Source organism: Puma concolor, chromosome A2 (assembly GCF_028749965.1).
Source record: "Puma concolor isolate L17-30 chromosome A2, mPumCon1.1.hap2, whole genome shotgun sequence".
Classification (NCBI taxonomy): Eukaryota; Metazoa; Chordata; class Mammalia; order Carnivora; family Felidae; genus Puma; species Puma concolor.
This window is the reverse complement of record NC_141668.1, coordinates 109345650-109363461: the sequence shown is the minus strand read 5'-3', so window position 1 is coordinate 109363461 and position 17812 is coordinate 109345650. Positions and strand designations below refer to the sequence as shown.

General features: G+C 60.3%; 1 protein-coding gene across 10 annotated transcripts in view; it reads right to left on the bottom strand.

Moving 5' to 3' along the window:
• CAMK2B (calcium/calmodulin dependent protein kinase II beta) overlaps positions 1-17812 on the bottom strand; it is an 81540-nt gene that overhangs the window by 32912 nt on the left and 30816 nt on the right. For all 10 annotated transcript variants that reach the window (XM_086697188.1, XM_086697185.1, XM_086697186.1 and 7 more), the window contains exon 3: positions 3712-3771. In XM_086697188.1, coding sequence (XP_086553314.1) covers positions 3712-3771 — 60 coding nt within the window. The remainder of the gene's footprint in view (positions 1-3711; positions 3772-17812) is intronic.

The following is a 17812-nucleotide window of genomic DNA, read 5'->3' as shown; positions in this document are numbered from 1 at the left end:
GGTTCCAATCCTCCCAGGGCCTGGCTAGGCCGTGTCTCTGTGCCAGGAAGCCCGAGCCGGCCGTGGCGGTGCTGACAGGGGCCAAAGCCCAGCACCAAGAGTGGACTCCGGCCCAAGCAGTCGGGGTGTCCAGGCCCTGGGGAGGGGGCCACACGCTGGCTCGGGGGGGGGGGGGGGAGGCGGCTGCCCTCCATTTCAGGCTCTGTGTCTCCGCTCGAGGTCCAGCATCCAGCCTTCTCCCCTCCGTCCTCACCATACTCATGAAGGTCCTCCAGGGCCCATGGCCTCCACCTGCTGCCTGGGCTCAGTCACCCTTCCCAGGGACTACGGGGAGGCCTCGGGCCTCCACTACGGGGAGGCCCCTGCTGACCTCCCTCCCGCCCACACAGCAGCCCAGGACCCACTCCACCAGCCTGCCCTGCTTCTCCGCAACACACAGCAGAGCCCTGCTCACTGCACCCTCCTCCCCAGACCCTCCTGTGAAAAAGGCGGGGTGAACAAGAGCTCACCTATTCCTGGCGTGGACTCAGCAAGGGGCCTCCTGAGCAGCCGCCTCTGCCCCCCACCACCCCCACTAAGCTCCAAGTGGAGAGAGAGGCCTGGGGGCCCCTGAAGGCAGCGCCCACTGAGGGACATTCCTGGGGTCCTTCTTGTCCTTCCCTGGGGGGGGCAGGGGTCCATAAAGCTGGGTGCTGCCCCCCAGTGCCGCTGAGAGGGGGGGTCCCGCCTCCTTGCCCGGGAGACACTGGAGGGGCTCCGTGTGGAGTGCAGACTGTGTGCACATGGACACTCTTTGTTTAAAAACATTTTTAATGTGCAAAAATATTTTAATGGCTTAGAAAAATCAGACTGATTTGTGACAGAACTAAGTAAAGAGAGAACCGTCACTGAATCCTCTTAAAAACAGCAGGTAAACAACACTGAGCAGGGTGCACGGCGACAAGAAAGTCGACGGCATCTAGAAACTGTGCTTGGACATGGAGGGCCGGGGGGATGCACCCAGGACGCTCCCCTCGCTGGGGCCCGGCACCTCCAGACCAGGGGACTGTCAGGGGGTCCCGCCACCCTCCCAGGCAGGCTCTGGACCCCCTCCCTAGACCCCTGTGCTGTCTGAGGTGGGAAGGCCCAGCCCAGATGTGTAACATCATGAGCTGCGGGCCCCAGGATTCGGACCCTGGAAACCTATCTCCTCCCCCCTGTCCAGGCAGGGAGCCCCCACAGCGCACTGTCCTCCATGGCCCCCACCTGCCCAGATCAGGGGTGAACCACCCAGCAAAGGAACTCAGTTCTAACCCCAGAAACCAGGCCCGAGGAGAGAGGGTCAATGTGCAGAGGGGAGGCTCTCTCCCTTCAGCCTTCCCCCAGCCTCCCCAAAGCCCCAAGCTCCACAAAGAAGGACCTCAACACTGCACCTGCTCTCCACCTGATTCATCCCAGGGCCTGCTGGGCACTCCCCACTTTACAGATGGGGAAACTGAGGCTCCTTCCCTCTCCTTCCCTCCCCTGTCCTCCCCACACCCGGGACACGACTGCTCCCTGAGTAAGCGGGCACAGGAAGGGGAGCCCCTCTCAGAGCCCCTGCCCTGCACCTGGCTTCCTCTCCCAGGCGCCAGGGGCACTTCTGTCTAGGGTGGGGCTGGGCAGACCCAGGCCAGGGAGCAAGGTGTTCCCCTCACCTCCCCCTGGAAGTCTGTCCCACTACCCCTCAGAGGGCCTCTCCCCAGTCTCAGCCATGCATCTACCTATTCTGGAATGTTCCATCTGCACCCCAGTGTCAGCCCTCCATCAGCCTGTTCTGGAATGTTCCAGATGAACCTGTCTCAGCCTTAATTCCCTGTGTTCTGGAATGTTCCCATGGCAGCCAGTCTCACCCTGTGTCTGTTCTGGAATGTTCCCTCTGCACGCATCTCAGCCCGGCCTCCCCAGTTTCTGGAATGTTCTAGCTTAACCTGTCCTGTCTCAGCCCGGCCTCCCCCATGTTCTGGAATGTTCCCTCTGCACCATGGGCTCAGCTCTGACTCCTCCATGTTCTGGAATGTTCCCTCTGCACAGTTCTGCCCTGTGTTCTGGAATAAAGCTGCTACGAGGACTTCCGGGACTGATCAGGAACAACATGGGGCATCTAGGCAGGGCAGGGCGACATCTTGTGAAGTGTCTCAGAACACCAACCGGAAGAACACCTGGGTCCTCCCTTCTTAAGAGGGGATTCGTGAAAATTGCTCAGAGTGGCGACCTGCCCTCAGCTGGTGCTCAGAGGATGCAGGGGAGGCACTGGCAAGGAAGGGGTGTGGGTAGAGTTGGCAGGGTGGTGCTATCTACCAGGAGAACGAGGACAGAGGGAGAGAAGTGCCTGGCATCTGGCCCAGGTACACAGAGGACAACAGCTGGGGTGGTGGGAGATCGGGCTGAAGCCCACCACTCGCCCAAACATCCCCTGCCCTCTGTCAGTGAGGACTGGGCTGGGGTCCCTGTGGACGCCTGCATCACAATCACTTGACAGGCTGGTGAAAGTCCCCATTCCTGGGCCGCCCCAGGCCCGAGTCAGGCTTCCTGGTGGCGGGGCGGGACCCTGCATGCCAGTGGGTCCAACACACTCACCTTGAGAATCTGGAAGTAAAAGCACACGGGCCCAGGCCCAGGGCTGCAGGAGCCCACGGGCACAGGGGCACAGGGGCTGCCCGGGAAGTGGGGGGATTTGCCTCCCCACCCCTCCCACTGGTCCGGGCCGGCTGGAGAGACCCAACACCCTGCAGAGCCACAACCAGCGGTGGAGGGCCCCCAGGACCAGCCCTAAGGCCTGGCGAGGCTTCCTGGGGCCTCTTGGGCCTCCACAAGGCTGAGGGCCTGGTCTGGGGATGGTTCCCAAACTGGCTGCCCCTCACTACCTGCTGTTCTTACAGAGTCCTGGGCCCCGTCCTGGAACAACTGAACCAGAATCATGGCAGGAGGGGCCCAGGACTCCACCCTGACAAGCTCCCAGGTGTCCCTGAGGTGGCACACCCAGAGTCCCCTCCGTGCCTCCTGGCTGTATCCCAGAGGGAGCTCCAACTCCCTAAAGGGCCAGATTCGGGAAAGGACAGGCAGGTGCACACACATCCCTGCTCCACAGAGCAGCAAGCAGAGGCCACACTCGAGCCACGCTGGTGAGGGAGTGGTGGTCGAGTGGCCGGCTGACTCCAGGGTCTGCGGCCCCTACAGCCATACCACTCATGGGGGACGTGATCTGGGCTTGCAGGGCAAAGGGCATCCGTTCCCCCAGGCTCCCGGGGCTCTGCGCCCCTGCCGGGATCAACGCCCCAGGTCACAGCACCAGAGACCGGCAGGGGTCGGCAGCGGTTCTCCAGAACCAGACCTTGGACCTCGGGCCAGGACTGCGCCTGCTATGGTCTCAGAGATGTTTGGCTTCCCAATGTTTTTCTTTTTAATCAGGCTGCCTTGTGGCTCTCCTGAAGCCACAGAATGTTCTCACCAGAATCACACACAACTCAGGGTTACAGAGCGAGGGGAGGGGACCTGTCCACGCAGAGCTCCTGCAAGGGGCTGCCCCGAACCCCCAGAATCTGACGTTTCCAGGGGCCTCAGGGTAGGACACGTCTATAGAGAAGGAAAAGGGGACCTTCTGGTGACTCTGCAAGTCCAATCGTTGGGGGAGGAAGGCTGCTGGCTGGAGGAGCAGAGAGGGGGGTCCCGGCCCCTCAGGGGGCTGCTCACCAATGTTGGAATGTTTCAGAAGGCGGCAGATTCGAGCCTCTCTCTCCAGCTTCTGGTGATCTGGGGACAGAAAGCAACACGGTATAACCTTGTGCCCCAGCAGCCTATGCCCGGCACTGCAGAGACGGCTGGGTGCCGGACACACTCGGCGGCGAGGACATGCCACCGCCTTCTGCCCGCAGAGCTGACGTGTCAGGTTGTGCTCCTGTCCCCACAGGGGTCCTGTGGCAGCACTGGGGCAGGAAGAGGCTACCAGGTGTTTCCAGCTCGAGGCTGTGGGCGGAGGCAGGAGCCCCAGGTGGTTCAGGAAGAGAAGCATGGAACTGAGGGCACCAATTTCATCCTTCACTTGTTTGTCCTAATTCCAAACTCTGCGGAGCCTCCACTAAAGTCCAGTGTGCTCTTCAGCGGCGGCCGTGGGGCTGGCGGGGCGACGCTGTCCACCGTTGGGGTCAGCGTGGGCCTCGGCAGGATTTCGGGGACCATCTGGGGCTGCACAGATCCCCAGAACACAGGCCCGGGACTGTGATGGCCAAGGTGTGTTGACGCTGCCATGGCAGCTGAGTCCAGGCCCAGGGGGAGCTCGCCATGGGCAAGAAGCAGCCAGAACGAGCCCCTGGGAGCCCTCCCTGCCCACCCCCCCAACTCACAGCCAGGGCTTCAATTCCAGAGGCTGCCCCTCTAAGGACTAGGCAGTTCATCAGAAATGTTCTATTTCAGGGCGCCTGGGATTCAGTCCATTGAGCATCTGACTCTTGGTTTCGGCTCAGGTCACAATCCCAGGGTGGTGTGATCAAACTATGAGTCAGGCTCCACACTGAACGTGGAGCTTGCTTAAGATTCTCTCTCTCTCTCTGCCCCTCTCCCTCAATTGTGCGTGCTCTCTCTCTAAAATAAAAATAAAGTTAAAAATATAAAAGGGCGCCTGGGCGGCTCAGTCGGTTAAGCATCTGACTTCGGCTCAGGTCAGGATCTCGTGGTTCATGGGTTCGAGCCCCACATCGTGCTCTGTGCTGACAGCTTGGAGCCTGGGGCCTGCTTCGGATTCTGTGTCTCCCCCTCTCTCTGCCCCTCCCCTGCCTGCGCCCTGTCTCTCTCTCAAAAATAAACATTAAAAAAATAAAAATAAAATAAAATAGAAAAGAAATGTTCTATTTCAGACAAACAGACGTTACCAGAAAAAATCTTAAAGTTAATGGAGATTTCAATAGCAAAATACTGGAAAAACCCATGTTTCCATTGTCTAGAGAATGCAGCATCAATGTCGCTACAGTCATACAACACACATCAACGTGTGCACACCACCCCAACACCAGGCTGAGTGAAAAAGCCACTTATAAAAGAAGACCCACAATGCACTTTTATTCACCGAGGTCAACACGCACAGGTCACTGGGCACACATGTGTGGCCTAACCGTCAAGAAAGGCAAGGGATTTCCAAGTTCAGGATGGCAGCTGTCTCAGTGTGGGACGTGACTGGGGAGGGGGGGCCGGGGGGACCTGGGGTCCTGACCCACCACTCCAGACCTGTACATGCTGAGCCCCTCAGAGCAAGAGTCTGGGGAGCACACGACCATGCCAGACAACTGCCTGATTCACCAGGACTCCAGGCAGCACCCGCCTGCAGGGCGCAGTTAACGGGCTAAGTACACAGGGTCCTTGGAGGCAGGAAGGCCGCTGTGCAGGCCTCCTCAGACCTGCCAGGCCCTGGGCCATGCGACAGTGGGGAGCCGGGAGGGGCAGGACAGTCCTGAATGCAGACACACCTGCAAACACGCAAGTGTCTTTCCTGAGCGGGACGGTCATGCCCGCAGACAGACACCTCTGGCAACAACTCAGGTCCAGCCGGCCCTCCCCTCTCCCAGCACTCAAGCCTCCAGAGAAGCTAACACCGTCCTGCCCTGCCCACCCGGCACCCACCTGCCCGGCCGGGCGCCCAACCCTGGGACGACGCTGGTGGAACCACAGGGACAGACCCTGCCCCCACTCCCTCCCTCATGTCCACACCCAGCGAGCCCTGGCGGGAGCTGAGCACCTACCCACAGACAGCGGGCACTGGAAGCAGTCCAGGCATCACCACTGGGGGGATGAATCAAACATGCTTGTAACAGAACACACGCAGCATGGATTCCACTCCCCAGTCTGTGTGCGGCTCAAAATGAGGCAGCGATAACAGAACTGGGGCTGGGGCTCCCTGGACCTGAGGCCCACCTCTGGAGGGCAGTGGGGAAGGGGCTATGGCCACAGCCAGGAGCTTGCTCCCCCTCAGGCCAGTGGGAGGGCTGACGGGGGCTGGGGGGGCATCATAGCTTTGTGTTGTCTTTCATAGGATTTTCTTTTTCTTTTTTTTCATTTTGTTTTTTACATTTATTTATTTTTGAGAGACAGAGAGACAGAGCACAAGTGAAGAGAGGCAGAGAGAGAAGGAGACAGAATCCAAAACAGGCTACAGGCAGGCTCTGAGCTGTCAGCAGAGAGCCCGATGCGGGGCTCGAACTCACAAACCGTGAGATCATGACCTGAGCCGAAGTTGGACGCTCAACTAACTGAGCCACCCAGGCGCCTCTCTTTTTCTTTTTTTTAAGTGTATTTTATTTTGAGAAAAACAGAGCATGAGCGAGGGAGGGGGACACAGTGAGGGAGAAAGAGTCCCAAGCCGGCTCCACACTGTCAGCAGAGCCTGACATAGGGCTTGAACTCATGAATGTGAGATCATGACCTGAGCCCAAACCAAGAGTTGGACGCTTAACTGACTGTGCCCCTAGATGCCCCTATAGGATTTTCTCTTAAGTTACTATGCTGAACATTTTTCAAACCTAGAGAAAAGCTGCAAACAGTGAAGTCCTCAGAAAATGCACATTTGTATAACTGGTCCTTCCGTGTGCACACGCTTACTTTTTCTGAGGGTTTGACAGAAGCCACATTAGGCATCCTTTTACCAGGGGACACAAGATGTGCACTGTGTATGTGTAAGAGCAAGAACGTCGTGCTGCATAATCTCGGCGCACGCACCCCGTGCACACCCCATGCAGTAGGTCGAACGCCGGTGCAGACCTCGGATCTAACCTACAGTCCACATCCTGGTTTTGCCAACTGTCCCAGTAATGTTTGAGCTAACCTCACCTCCCAAATGTGGATGCAGCTCAGAAGCCAGTCCACGTGTGGGTGGGCCAGAGCAAAGCTCGGGGCAGAGAGAACTCGGGAGGGTTAGGGTGGTGGGAGCTGGGGCAGTTCCCTCTGGAAAAAAATGCCAGATTTGGGTCAGACATAAAAATCAGGAGGAAAATGCAGGTGGGAACCCACCTGTGGGAAGTAGGTAACTCAGAGGCTGCATTTCATTACTGAAAGCTGTCTCCAAGGGCAAAGCTCCATCCACGAGACGGACTGGCTCCCGGGCGCATCTGGGCAGATAAATTATTTGTGTGGCCAGGAGAGGAAGCTTGCCTGCCCGGGCCCACATGCCAGCGGTCCACCCCATGGCCACAGCAGGTGTCCGACCCTCCTGGCTGGCCCCCTTCAGGATCAGGTCAGCAACACAGGGCCAGGAGAGGCCTGATGCCACGCCAGTGACAACACGTGATGCAGGAGAGCCCCAGTGCACATGCCACATCCAGTCAGTAACAGCACGGCCCCCCAGGAGGCAGAATTACGGGCTTATAGTCTCCCCGACGTCGACAACGATCTTGTTACTTTCATAATTAGGCAAAATATTGTTTTTATAAAAGGGTTTGATCCTGTTTCCAACAGGCACAAAGCCACTAATGCAATGAGGGCACATCGTGAAAACCGGCCATGGAGACACCCACCCTGAAGTGAATGGACCGTCCAGGACAGGCAGGCAGCCGTGGGAGAAAAGCCAACCCCCTAACCCTGCCCACGGCCCTTGATTTCTTCCCACAATGTTGGGAAAGTTGTTTCTTACCTTCCAGATGAATGTCCTAAACCCCATCTTGGACATGGGGACGTGAGTCAAATTTAAGCCAGTCAGGTTCACCAGAAGCCCAGCCCGGCTCTAAACCATCAGCTGGAGCCTTGAAGGACACCTGCAGGCCATCCCTCCTGCAGGCAGCAGGGTGTAGGATGGGCCAGCCACCCTGAACCAGCCCTGAGACGCCCTGCCCAGGGCCCTGCCCCTCTCCTGACCATGCTCACCGCAGGGACTTCCTGGTGGGGCAGACAGCAAGCTACCCCAGGAGGGGCTCACTAGGCACTGGCCAGGGCTGTGGGGCCTGCAGCATCTGAGTGACCAGGCCAGCCTTGAGACCAGGCACAAAGCTCGACAGGGCCCCCCCAGGGCTGTGGCCAGGTGTCCTGAGTGTCCAGGGCACCCGGAGTTGCCCTGAGGCCTAGCACCTGCTGCTTGGAGCCCCACTGCCTCGGCCACAGAGGTTAACATTTTGTTATGGAATGACGGCACATGTCACAGAACAAACACAGTACCCATTGTGTAGCTTGTGGGTTGAGAGAACCCCAGGAATCCGCCCCACTGACACCCCACGCGTCCGGCCCATGGAGTCAGTCTTCCATGTCAGACTCGCCTGCATCAACCCCACGCATGCACCTCCAGGAACTGCACTTTGAGGTCATGTTCCAGGGGAGGGTCTGGGGGTGACTTCTAAACAGGATGGGGACAGAAGGGGGGCATAGAGTGAGGGAATAGGCCAAGCTCCCCCAGCTTCTGGGAACCCCAGTCCCTCTGCCCTTTTCCCACCTGAGGACCCAAGGCCAGCTCTGACTGCATCCTGGGGACACACACAGCTCCCGGGTCACAGGGAGCAGGTGCAGCAGTGCCATGAGCCCTGGGGACAGAGGAGGCCCTGATGCCGCGTGTGAGAGTCTCGAGGGGGACCCCACACCAGAGGGAGGTTCTGGAGGAATGTGCGTTCGTGGGGCAAGATGCGATTTTCACAGCTTCTGACGCGGAACCCTGCAGGGGACTCCTGGGCTCAGCCATCTCACCTTGTAACCGCTCGCACGTCCTACACGGAGACCAGCCCAAGTGCGTGCGGGCCAGTCCTGGAGCGTTTGCTCCCATGAGGAGGGCACTGGGCTGCGCTGGCAGAGGAGGAGCACCCCAGCGATGAAGCACAGCGTTCCTTCACGTCCGCGGGAGAGCGAGTCACACAGAGCAAAGCCAAACCGACACACTGACTGGGCAGTCGTCCCCTGCTGCCGGCTGCCCAAAATCCAACGACACGGATGCCAGCCCCCTGGCTGATTCCACCACGCCCTGTGTGCCAGGCCCGTGCTGCCCCTGTGGTGCCCCCGAGCTGGGGGGCTGGGGGCCAGGAAGGGGGGGCTGCAGCGGAGCCCTGCACACCCCACGCGGGGACAGCAGATCCCAGACCCCAGCAGCCCCCGGGAGCGAGGAAGAGGCGGGGGCTGCTCAGGGCAGTCACTGGGCCCTGCCGGGAACCCACCACCATGAGGGAGATGGACAGGGACCCCAGGGGCAAGAAGAGACAGGCGCCTGCCACACAGCCACACTCGGGCACTGCCTGCGCCACATACACGACGGGCCTTCACCGTTTCACAACAGCACCCCGAGGAATGGCAGTGGGGGACTGAAGCCAGCTCCCCACCCACCACACGGCCCTGGCCATGGCACACACCAAGGACCCCAAGTGGGGACTCCCCATGACAGGGTCCCCCAGGAGGGATCTCCCCAGGTGGGGTCTTCTCCCCCAGGCAGGGGTCCCCCCAAGGTGGGGGCACCCCAAGCTGAGGGTAGTGGGAGGGTGCTCCCATAGTGGGAGAGGACATTCGTGGGCCCCGCAGTGTAAGCGGCAGTCAGGGTCCAGGAAACAGGTGCACAGAGACACTCAGTGTCCCCAAGGCCAGGACTCGACTCCAGGCTGGGGGTCCTCAAGGCCCCCTCAGGGACGCAGCCCCCCAGCCCTGACACCATCCACCATACTTCCCGCCCCCGCCCCATCCCCACCTGCTCCCTGGCTGTGGGTGACTCAGAGCAGAGATGGGGGCGCAAGGAGAAGCAGGACAGGAGGCACGTGGGTGGGCGCCTGGCCCCTCGCCAGCTGCCAGGAGCAGCAGCAGAGCTGTGGCGGGCAGAAGGACACCCGTGAGGCAATGGAGCGGGTGGAGGAGGGATGGAGGGGAAAACGGACCCACCTGGCGGGAGGAGCTGCCAGCATCCTCCCCAGGCTTGGCCCGGGACGGATGAGGCCACCTCTTGGGAAGTAGGGAACAGCTGCCAGTCGTACTGGATGGAACATGAAATCCCACAGGGAAAGTCTACACAGCCCGGCAGGCAGCGGGGGCTCGGAGGGCGGCTGCTGGACCCCCAAGGACTCCTGGGACAGGACAGGCAGGCTGTGTTCACTAGGGAGCCCCGCCAGCACAGGGGTCCATTGGCCTCCTTGGCCCCCCTCCCCCCGCCTGGAGGATGGCCTGGGGACACAGGGACAGCAGGGCCAGGAGGCTGGGACACGTCTGGCTGAGGTCATAGGCCACGGCAGCTGCTGCCCAGGATGCCCCACCAAATCCAGCAGCTCCTGGACAGAGCTTGTGGGGATCTGTGTCAAGGTCAGGCCCCTGCCTCAGGGTCACCATCCACTTCTGCATGGACACAGGAAGGTCCACCGAGGTCCCAGGAAAGGAAAATGGCCCGCCCTTGGGCTGTAGAGTGTGGGAGTGTGTGTGTGTGGTCTGGCCCCAGAGAGAGACACGGAACAGTGCTGGGTGGGGCACACATGGGGTGGGCAAAGTCACAGGGCTGCCTTGTTGGCTGGGGGCCATGCACCAGCCAGAGACAGAGCCCCCGGGAGGATGCTGGGTGCTGACCACCTCAGGTGACTTGGGGGGAGCCACAGCCTTTGGTGGGGGGAGCAGCTCCCTGGTCGCACCCTGCACCCATCAGGACTCCGCAGGACCTGGGGCTGCTCAGTCTTCTGCTCCCTCCAGGGCAAACCAGCAATGAACCCAGACCAGTATCACCAAGCTGGGGGACTGCCTGTGTGCCAGCCTCTGGTGGCCACGGGGACGCTGGACCTGGGGCCCTGAACCAGGCCAGGCCTCGCTCTGAGCCCGTTTCCTACGTGTGAAAAGGGTGGGGAGGTCCCAAGAGAGGCCTCGACAGAGAGGAGACCCCAGCCCACTTCCACCCCTCCCCCATCGTGCCCTGCAGAGCTGGGCACCTGGGCTGTTTTTCCCACTTCCCTCCTCCTGCCCCACCAAAGGAGACATCCTGGCAGGTGTCCCCGTTCTCCTAGCCGGTGGCTTCTGTTCTTGGGAGGCAGGAAGAATGTGTGCCCCAGGGGACTGGCTGCACTAGGCCCTGGGACACCTTTGGGAGGCTCCTCCCCTTCACTGCCACCCATCTCCACACCTGTACTATCACACCGCAACAGGGAGCTTTCTAGAACCTCAGGAGGCCCACGGATACCCACATCACACATCACTCTGCACACAGGCCAAACAGTGTTCCAAACATCAACCCTGGAACTCTCGTGTCCTAAGTTCTCAAGGTCGCGCGCACCGCGGCCAGGGAAACTGGGCCGGCAACCCAGTGGCTCTGAGCCTCTGTCCTGGGCATTCACACCTCCAGAGTCCCTGGGAGGGCTGGGTGGCCTGGGGAAGGATGTGTCATGGAAGATGGGTGAGTTCTGAGCACCTGCTGACACTGGTGTCTCCGACCTCGGCCTCGTCCCGGGAACAACATCCCATCAGCTGTCGGGAGGACACTGCTTTCCGGGAGGGTTCAAAGTCGGGGCTTCCACAGCTTGGGCCTGCTGATGGGACTCATGGGGCTGGGACACATGAACAAGGTAGCCAAACCCAAGAGGCCTCGCAGGGTCCTGCTGGTCCCCCCCATATTAGCACCTGCTGTCTGCTCTGCACAGACCCCTGACTCTGCCGGGGGCTTCCCACAAGGTAGGGCTGCTACAGTTGCCCCAACTTTCAGATGGGGTGTGGGGCACAGGGAGGCTGGGGGTGCGGCTGGGCTGCACGGGGTGGGGGGCTGGAGCCTGAGCCTGAGTGGGGGCAGCAGCAGCGGAGGGCCCCCCACCTCGTGGTGTTTCTCGTGATGGTGCTGCCACCATGGCCGGGTGCCGGCAGAGTGACAGAGATGAAGAAAGCTCCCATCGCAGACTTCTGTGCATGTTTTGTTTTAAAACGGCAACTGGGCACCCAGCAATTAGTATGCCAACATCAGGCAGCTGCCCCACCCCGCCAGGGCGTCCATGCCATCCTGCAGCTGCCATGGGGACAAAGACAAGCCACCGGGCCCCACCCACACGGCAGCACTAAGGCCTCTGAGCTGTTTGCAGGCCACGTGGGTCCGTGTGGCAGCCACCCTCCCCACCTTCGGCTGGCCCCCCGCTGCACAGAGGCCTTCCTCACTCCTTCCTCAGGCTGGGGGCCACCACCCAACAGGAGCTGCAGCCCAGCTGTGCAGCAAGGCCAGAAACTGAGGCCCCAATGTCCAGTGTCACCTAGCTGTGGGCTTCCTGCCCCCTCTGCTCCCAGGTGAGGTCCCCCCGCCCCACGGCCACTGCCCCAGGCAGGCCAGGCACGGTGCCCTCCTACCCTCTGCCAGAGAATAATTATTCACTTAGAAGTTGACCATGTCCCACAGAGGGGACCAGGGACACCCCATCTCCTGTCACTGCGAAGCCTGCCTCCCACAGCCCAGGCCGCTCACACTGTTCCCAAGTGTGCCCCACACGCCCGAGTGACATGCAATGTCCCCCCTGGGCTCTGAGCCACTGTAATATAGGCTGCCGTCTGCCTGACTGTCCAGGGTCAGTGTCCTGTTTGCTTATGCCCATGACCCTTGGGCAGAGCCCCCACCCTCACCAGTAGTGACTTTCCTTGGAATCCTCAGTTTCAGTGACCGTGAAATGGGTCACTGTCAACTTCCAGAACAGTAGGGCATGGTGACATAGGAGCTCCCCAGTGACCACCTCCTTTCCTGCTTCCTTCCACAGCCTGGGGGACCGCAGGTGCTATTGGGCAGGGTCTCATCACAGCCCACCCCCAACAGCACCTGTGATGCTTCCTGGGCACCACCCCGGGGACGTGCTCTCGACAGTGAACAGAGGCCGAGTGCCTTCCACACTTGGGCATGGCCCCAGACGCTGCACAGCTCGCCCGCCACCGTCCTGCTCAAAGGCGAGGCCCAGACTCTGCAAGGCCTCTGAGACCCGCTGAGCTGGAGGGTTGGGGCCAGAAGGCTGCGGCCACACTGGCCAGAAAAGGCCTTTCTGACCCTGCACCCACCTCCAGGGGGCTCTTGGTGTATGTGGGGTGGGCAGGATGGCGGTGAGGACCCCTTCAGATTTGGGGAGCGGCAGACAGGCCTACAGCCCCTCCCTATAACCCTGGCCAGCCTCCTCACCCTCTCCCAACCCTCCACAACCCAAGGGGGGTGAGCCCTGAGACTGCCTGACACCACTCAGGCCTCAGGTCAGCAGGTCCCAAAGCCCTTGGGATGGACTCAGCTTTCACAAAGGCAGCCATACCCCAGAATCACTGAACCCCAGAACGAGCAAGAGGGCCAGGCTCTCCACCTCATTACCTGCGAGGCCCCAAGAATGGGCCAGTGTGTCCAAAAGGACCCCCACTGGCACAGCCTGGCCTCTACACCTTGTCTGCTCCTGCCCTGGACCCTTCTCCCTCCTTCCCGCCCCCATTTTTCCAAAACTCTGACTTCACCTACTCAGTTGATGAATTAATCACAAAGACCTATTCTTTCAACAGCTCTGTTTAGTATTGCCTGATGAATCAGAGAATGTTCAGTTAAATTTGAATCTCAGATAACCAACAAGAATTTTTTAGCACAAGTACGTCCCAAATTCAGATAAACAACAAATAATAGTGCAAGCCCCATTCAGTTTGGGCTGAGTTTGTATTCAGTTTTTCATGGTCTATTTGAAATTCAAATTTACCTGCTAAATCTGGCAACCCCGCCTGTCCCCTCTCCTCCTCTGACTCGGGAATGAGGGTCCCCTGGCCCCAGGTCCTCTTGCTACTCCCCCCTCACTTGCACAGGGGGCCCCCAATTCCGCATTGACCCAAGTCCCTGCAACAGAACTTCAGGAGATGGGGCTGTGGAGGGGGAAGGCCCAGAGGAGAGCTCCTCCTTCCCACCCACCCTCCAAATCCCTGGGGCGACCCTCTACAGCGCAGGGTCCCTGGGGAATCCCCACGTGAGGGCAGAATTGGCTAAAAGTTGGTTGGGAGTCTGGGACATACTTACTCTAAAAAAAATCACTGTGTATCTGCAATTGAGACCTGCTTAGACTGTGAGACCCGAGCTCAGCCCCTGGCCGGGGAGGAGCCTGCGGACCCGGGCTGAGTGGAGCGGAGGGGGTGCCCGAGGGAGTGCTGGGTCAAGAGGCCTGAGCTGAGGGAGGAGGCAAGAAAGCAGTTCCCGGAGCTGGGAAGGGGAGGGGAGATGATAGGGGAACAGAAGGGAAGGGAGGGGTAGAGCCTGACAGAGGGTGGTTTGAAAGGAGGGAGGGGGGGCCTGGACGAGGGGAGGGGAGGAAAAGGGAGGGAGGAGAGGGTAAGGGAGCTTGGGTAGGGAAAGGGAGGGAGGGGCTCCGGCCGCGCATGCTCAGTGGCCCCTGCAATGCGGCGCCCGCGCCCGCGTCCTGCGTTAACCCAGTTCCACCAAGTCTCGCCGCCTGTGGGTCAGGGGGCCCGGCGGACCAGGAAAGGCTAAGGCAGGAAAGCCACGTTTCCGCGCAGCCCCCCGCTGTGCAGAGTGGCCCTGCGCCAGTCAGGTTTCCTGGGGCGGGGCGGGGCGGGGGGGGGGGGGGGGGGGGGGGGAGCGGGGCTCAGCTCTTCCCCCATCACACCTTCCCGCAGGGGTGCCCCCAAGGCACAGAGGCCACACGGACCCTAGGGAGAAGGTAGTCCCAGGGGACCCAGGCAGGGAGCTGGGGGTGAGCGGGGCATCAGCTTGGGGATGGGAGGCCCAGAAGTGAGCCCTGATCACCTCGGTCCCCTCACCTGTGAGGTCAGCCCCCGCCATGAGGTGAACCCCACCTGTGAGTCCCACCTGTTAGCTCCTCCCCTGAAGTCGGCCCCATCTGTGACGCCAGCCCCCACCTGTGAGGTCGGCCCCACCTGTGAGGTCAACCATCAGCCCTCCCAGCTGGGTGAAATCTGAAGCTGCCAGTGCCCCAGGCTCTGCTCATCACAACTGTGTGTTACTGAGCAAGTCTCTGCTTCTATGGGACTTGGTTTCCTCATCTGTGGAACGGGGTGCCCACCCCCGACCTCAGGGGATGTGGAAGGTCACTGCCGAGCCATGTGAAGACTCACTACTGCTGAAGGTCAGGGAGTAACAGCTGCCTGGGCCCCAGTCCTTGCAGGGTCGTTCCTCCCCCACATGGAGCCCCTGCCCGGGGTCACTGCTGGACACCTGCTCCAGGGGGGCTCAGGCCCACGTGGTGCTGGCAGTGAGTTGGGGGGAGGGCCCACAAGACAGGTTTTGAGGCTTGTGTGCCCCATGATCTCACCCCAGCCAATTCACTTCCCTCTAACTGCTTTTGTTAACCGTCCTGTAACTGTGGGCTTAGCGCGTTCAGACCCTCCAAAATCACGTACGTAACTTGGGTCTTTGGCACCAGCTGGGTGTCATGCCCAGCGACCCGGCAAATCTGGGCATTGTCAGTTCCCGCACAGGGGCCGCTTCTGTGCCCAGGGCCTGCGCTCCTCCTGGCCGCTGCGTGTGGCCGGCTGCTTTGCTATCATCAGGAGCCTCGGAGGACCAGGGCTGCTCCAGCGGGAGATGGAGCCCCCCCACACTGCACTGCACTCGAGCAACAGCGGAAGGAAGGTGGGGGGCGAGGCCTCTGGGTCCAGTCTCTCCCCCCTTCCTCTCCGCCATGGGCCCCCCGCCCTGTCCCTTCCTCCCACAAGGACAACAGCTGGGCACACATTTCTGCTGTGGTCTTCCTAGCAATGGAGCTGGCCACCTAGCAGGGTGGGGGCCCTGGCTCAGGACATTTTCTGTGACCTTGTGACCCTGGGGGGCACAACCACAGAGTGACAGCCAGGCCTTGCCCTGCCCCCACCTCCCGACCACCCTTGGGTTTGCCTCAGAAACACACTGCAACTCGGACGTCCCAAAGGCTCAGGTGTTCTGCAAGTCTGGACTGACCAGGGGCCTCCCGTGCAGACCCAACACGTCAGCAAATGCCCTAGACAACCCCCACCCCAGTCCCCACCCAGCCTCACACCCAGGGGACTACCTGCCCCCAGCATAGACTGTACATGTGCCTCTTCAAATTCGCCTACCGAAAGCACATGTTCCTTCCACCAGAAGCCTTTCTGGAGTGCTCACCACCCGCCAGGCCTGGTAGGGACACAGTACTGAACGAAGTCCCTGCCCACAGGGCCTGGAAGTCTTGTGGGAAAGACAGCTGTAGCATAAAAAGCAGGGTACCTGGGTCCCGGACTCCACTGGAGAAAATGTCATCAACAAGAGTTAAGCAGATAGAAGTTCAGGAAAAGCATTTCCAGAGAGAACACACATGCAAAGACCCAGGGGTGCCTGGAAACACTGAAAGCAGCCAAGGGCTGGAAGAAAGCTCTGGGGAGGGAGGGAGAAGACAGGGCCAGACGGCAGTGTCAGGCCAGGTGAGAACTTCAGGCTTTCTGGAAGCTGGCCCCAGGAGCTTCACGGAGGCAGCAGAGAGGTGCAGGGAATAAACCAGCCACAAGTGCCCTCCAGGAGTGGGGAAATGCCCACAGGCTTGGGGGTTTCCAGGGCAGCTTTGTGGGGCCCTGAGGCCTGCAGGCTGGGTGGGCAGACCTCTGACCCGGAGCGGGGCTAGGCAGAGAGGGGAGGCCTGTGCCCACAAGCTCCTTCCAAGTACCTTACATCCAGCCAGGAGCAAGCACACACCGGTTTCATCCCTGTTTTATGGCTGGGGAAACTGAGGTATAGGGTGGGCATGTGCTTCCAAGCCCAAGCCCATCACTGCCCCACACAGGGCGCAGACCCTGTCCCCTCACCCCTCCCACTGCCCCTCAGCTAGGAAAGCCAGGAGGGGCTGGGGAGGATCCGAGGGTGCCTAGACCCTGGTACCCGGGAGACAGCCACTTGTCTGCAGACTCCTTTTGTGCCAGAAGAATGTGCTGAACACCATGTGCAAAGTGACAGGCCGTCTGGGACGTGCTGTGAGGTGGGGGTGTGGGGCTACAGATGGAGCTGAGAGCTGACAAATGCTGAAGTTGGGGGATCGATCTGTCACTTTCTCTAGATTTGGGGAACGTTTGAAATTTTCCGTAATAAAGAGTTAAACAGGAAAAAAAATTGACCAAGACCTCCATGGTACCAGGCGACACAGACTAACAAGGCCCCCCTTCCTGCCGGAGAGTGGTTGTGAGGGAAGACAGGACAGGTGAAGGCCAGCCGCTCCGATTCCCGACGGCCCTGTCTCCCGCTGCCCGTCCCCAGCAGCGCCCAGCGAGGACACCGGCCCAGCGCAGGGCACGGACGCACCGGACATAGAGGCAGAAAAGCAGCTGTCGGTCAGGAAGGGGCCAGCAGGCTCGCTGCAGCAGGGGCAGAAGAATGAGCAGTGGTGCTTGCCCAACACATACTGGATTTCAGGGTTCTGCCGGTCCTGACCCTCTCTGCGTGTAGAGCACTTTGCAGGTATAAACCGCGGTGGGGTGCTTGGGGAGCTCAGTAGGTAAGTGTAGACCAGCTCAGGTCATGATTTCCTGGCTCGTAAGTTCAAGCCCCACATCGGGCTCTGTGATGACAGCTCAGAGCCTGGAGCCTGCTTCGAGTTCTGTGTCTCCCTCTCTGTCTGCCCCTCCTCACTCATGCATGCGCTCTTTTGCTCTCTCAAAAATAAAATACAACATTAAAAAATAAACACACAAACCAGGGAGTGTGAAGGTACTTTAGAGGAGCTGTGTGATTCCATAGAAATATACCCACGTGCTTTCCTGCTTGAGCCTCACAAACTCCTATTCACCCCTCAAGACCCTCCCCTGTGCCTGCACCCAACACAGGCAGTTGTAGTGGCTTCTGTGGATGTGTCTGCTCAGGGCCAGGCACGTGGAAGGGGCTGAGTAAACCTGATGGATGAGTGAGGGTCTCCCTCACTAGTCT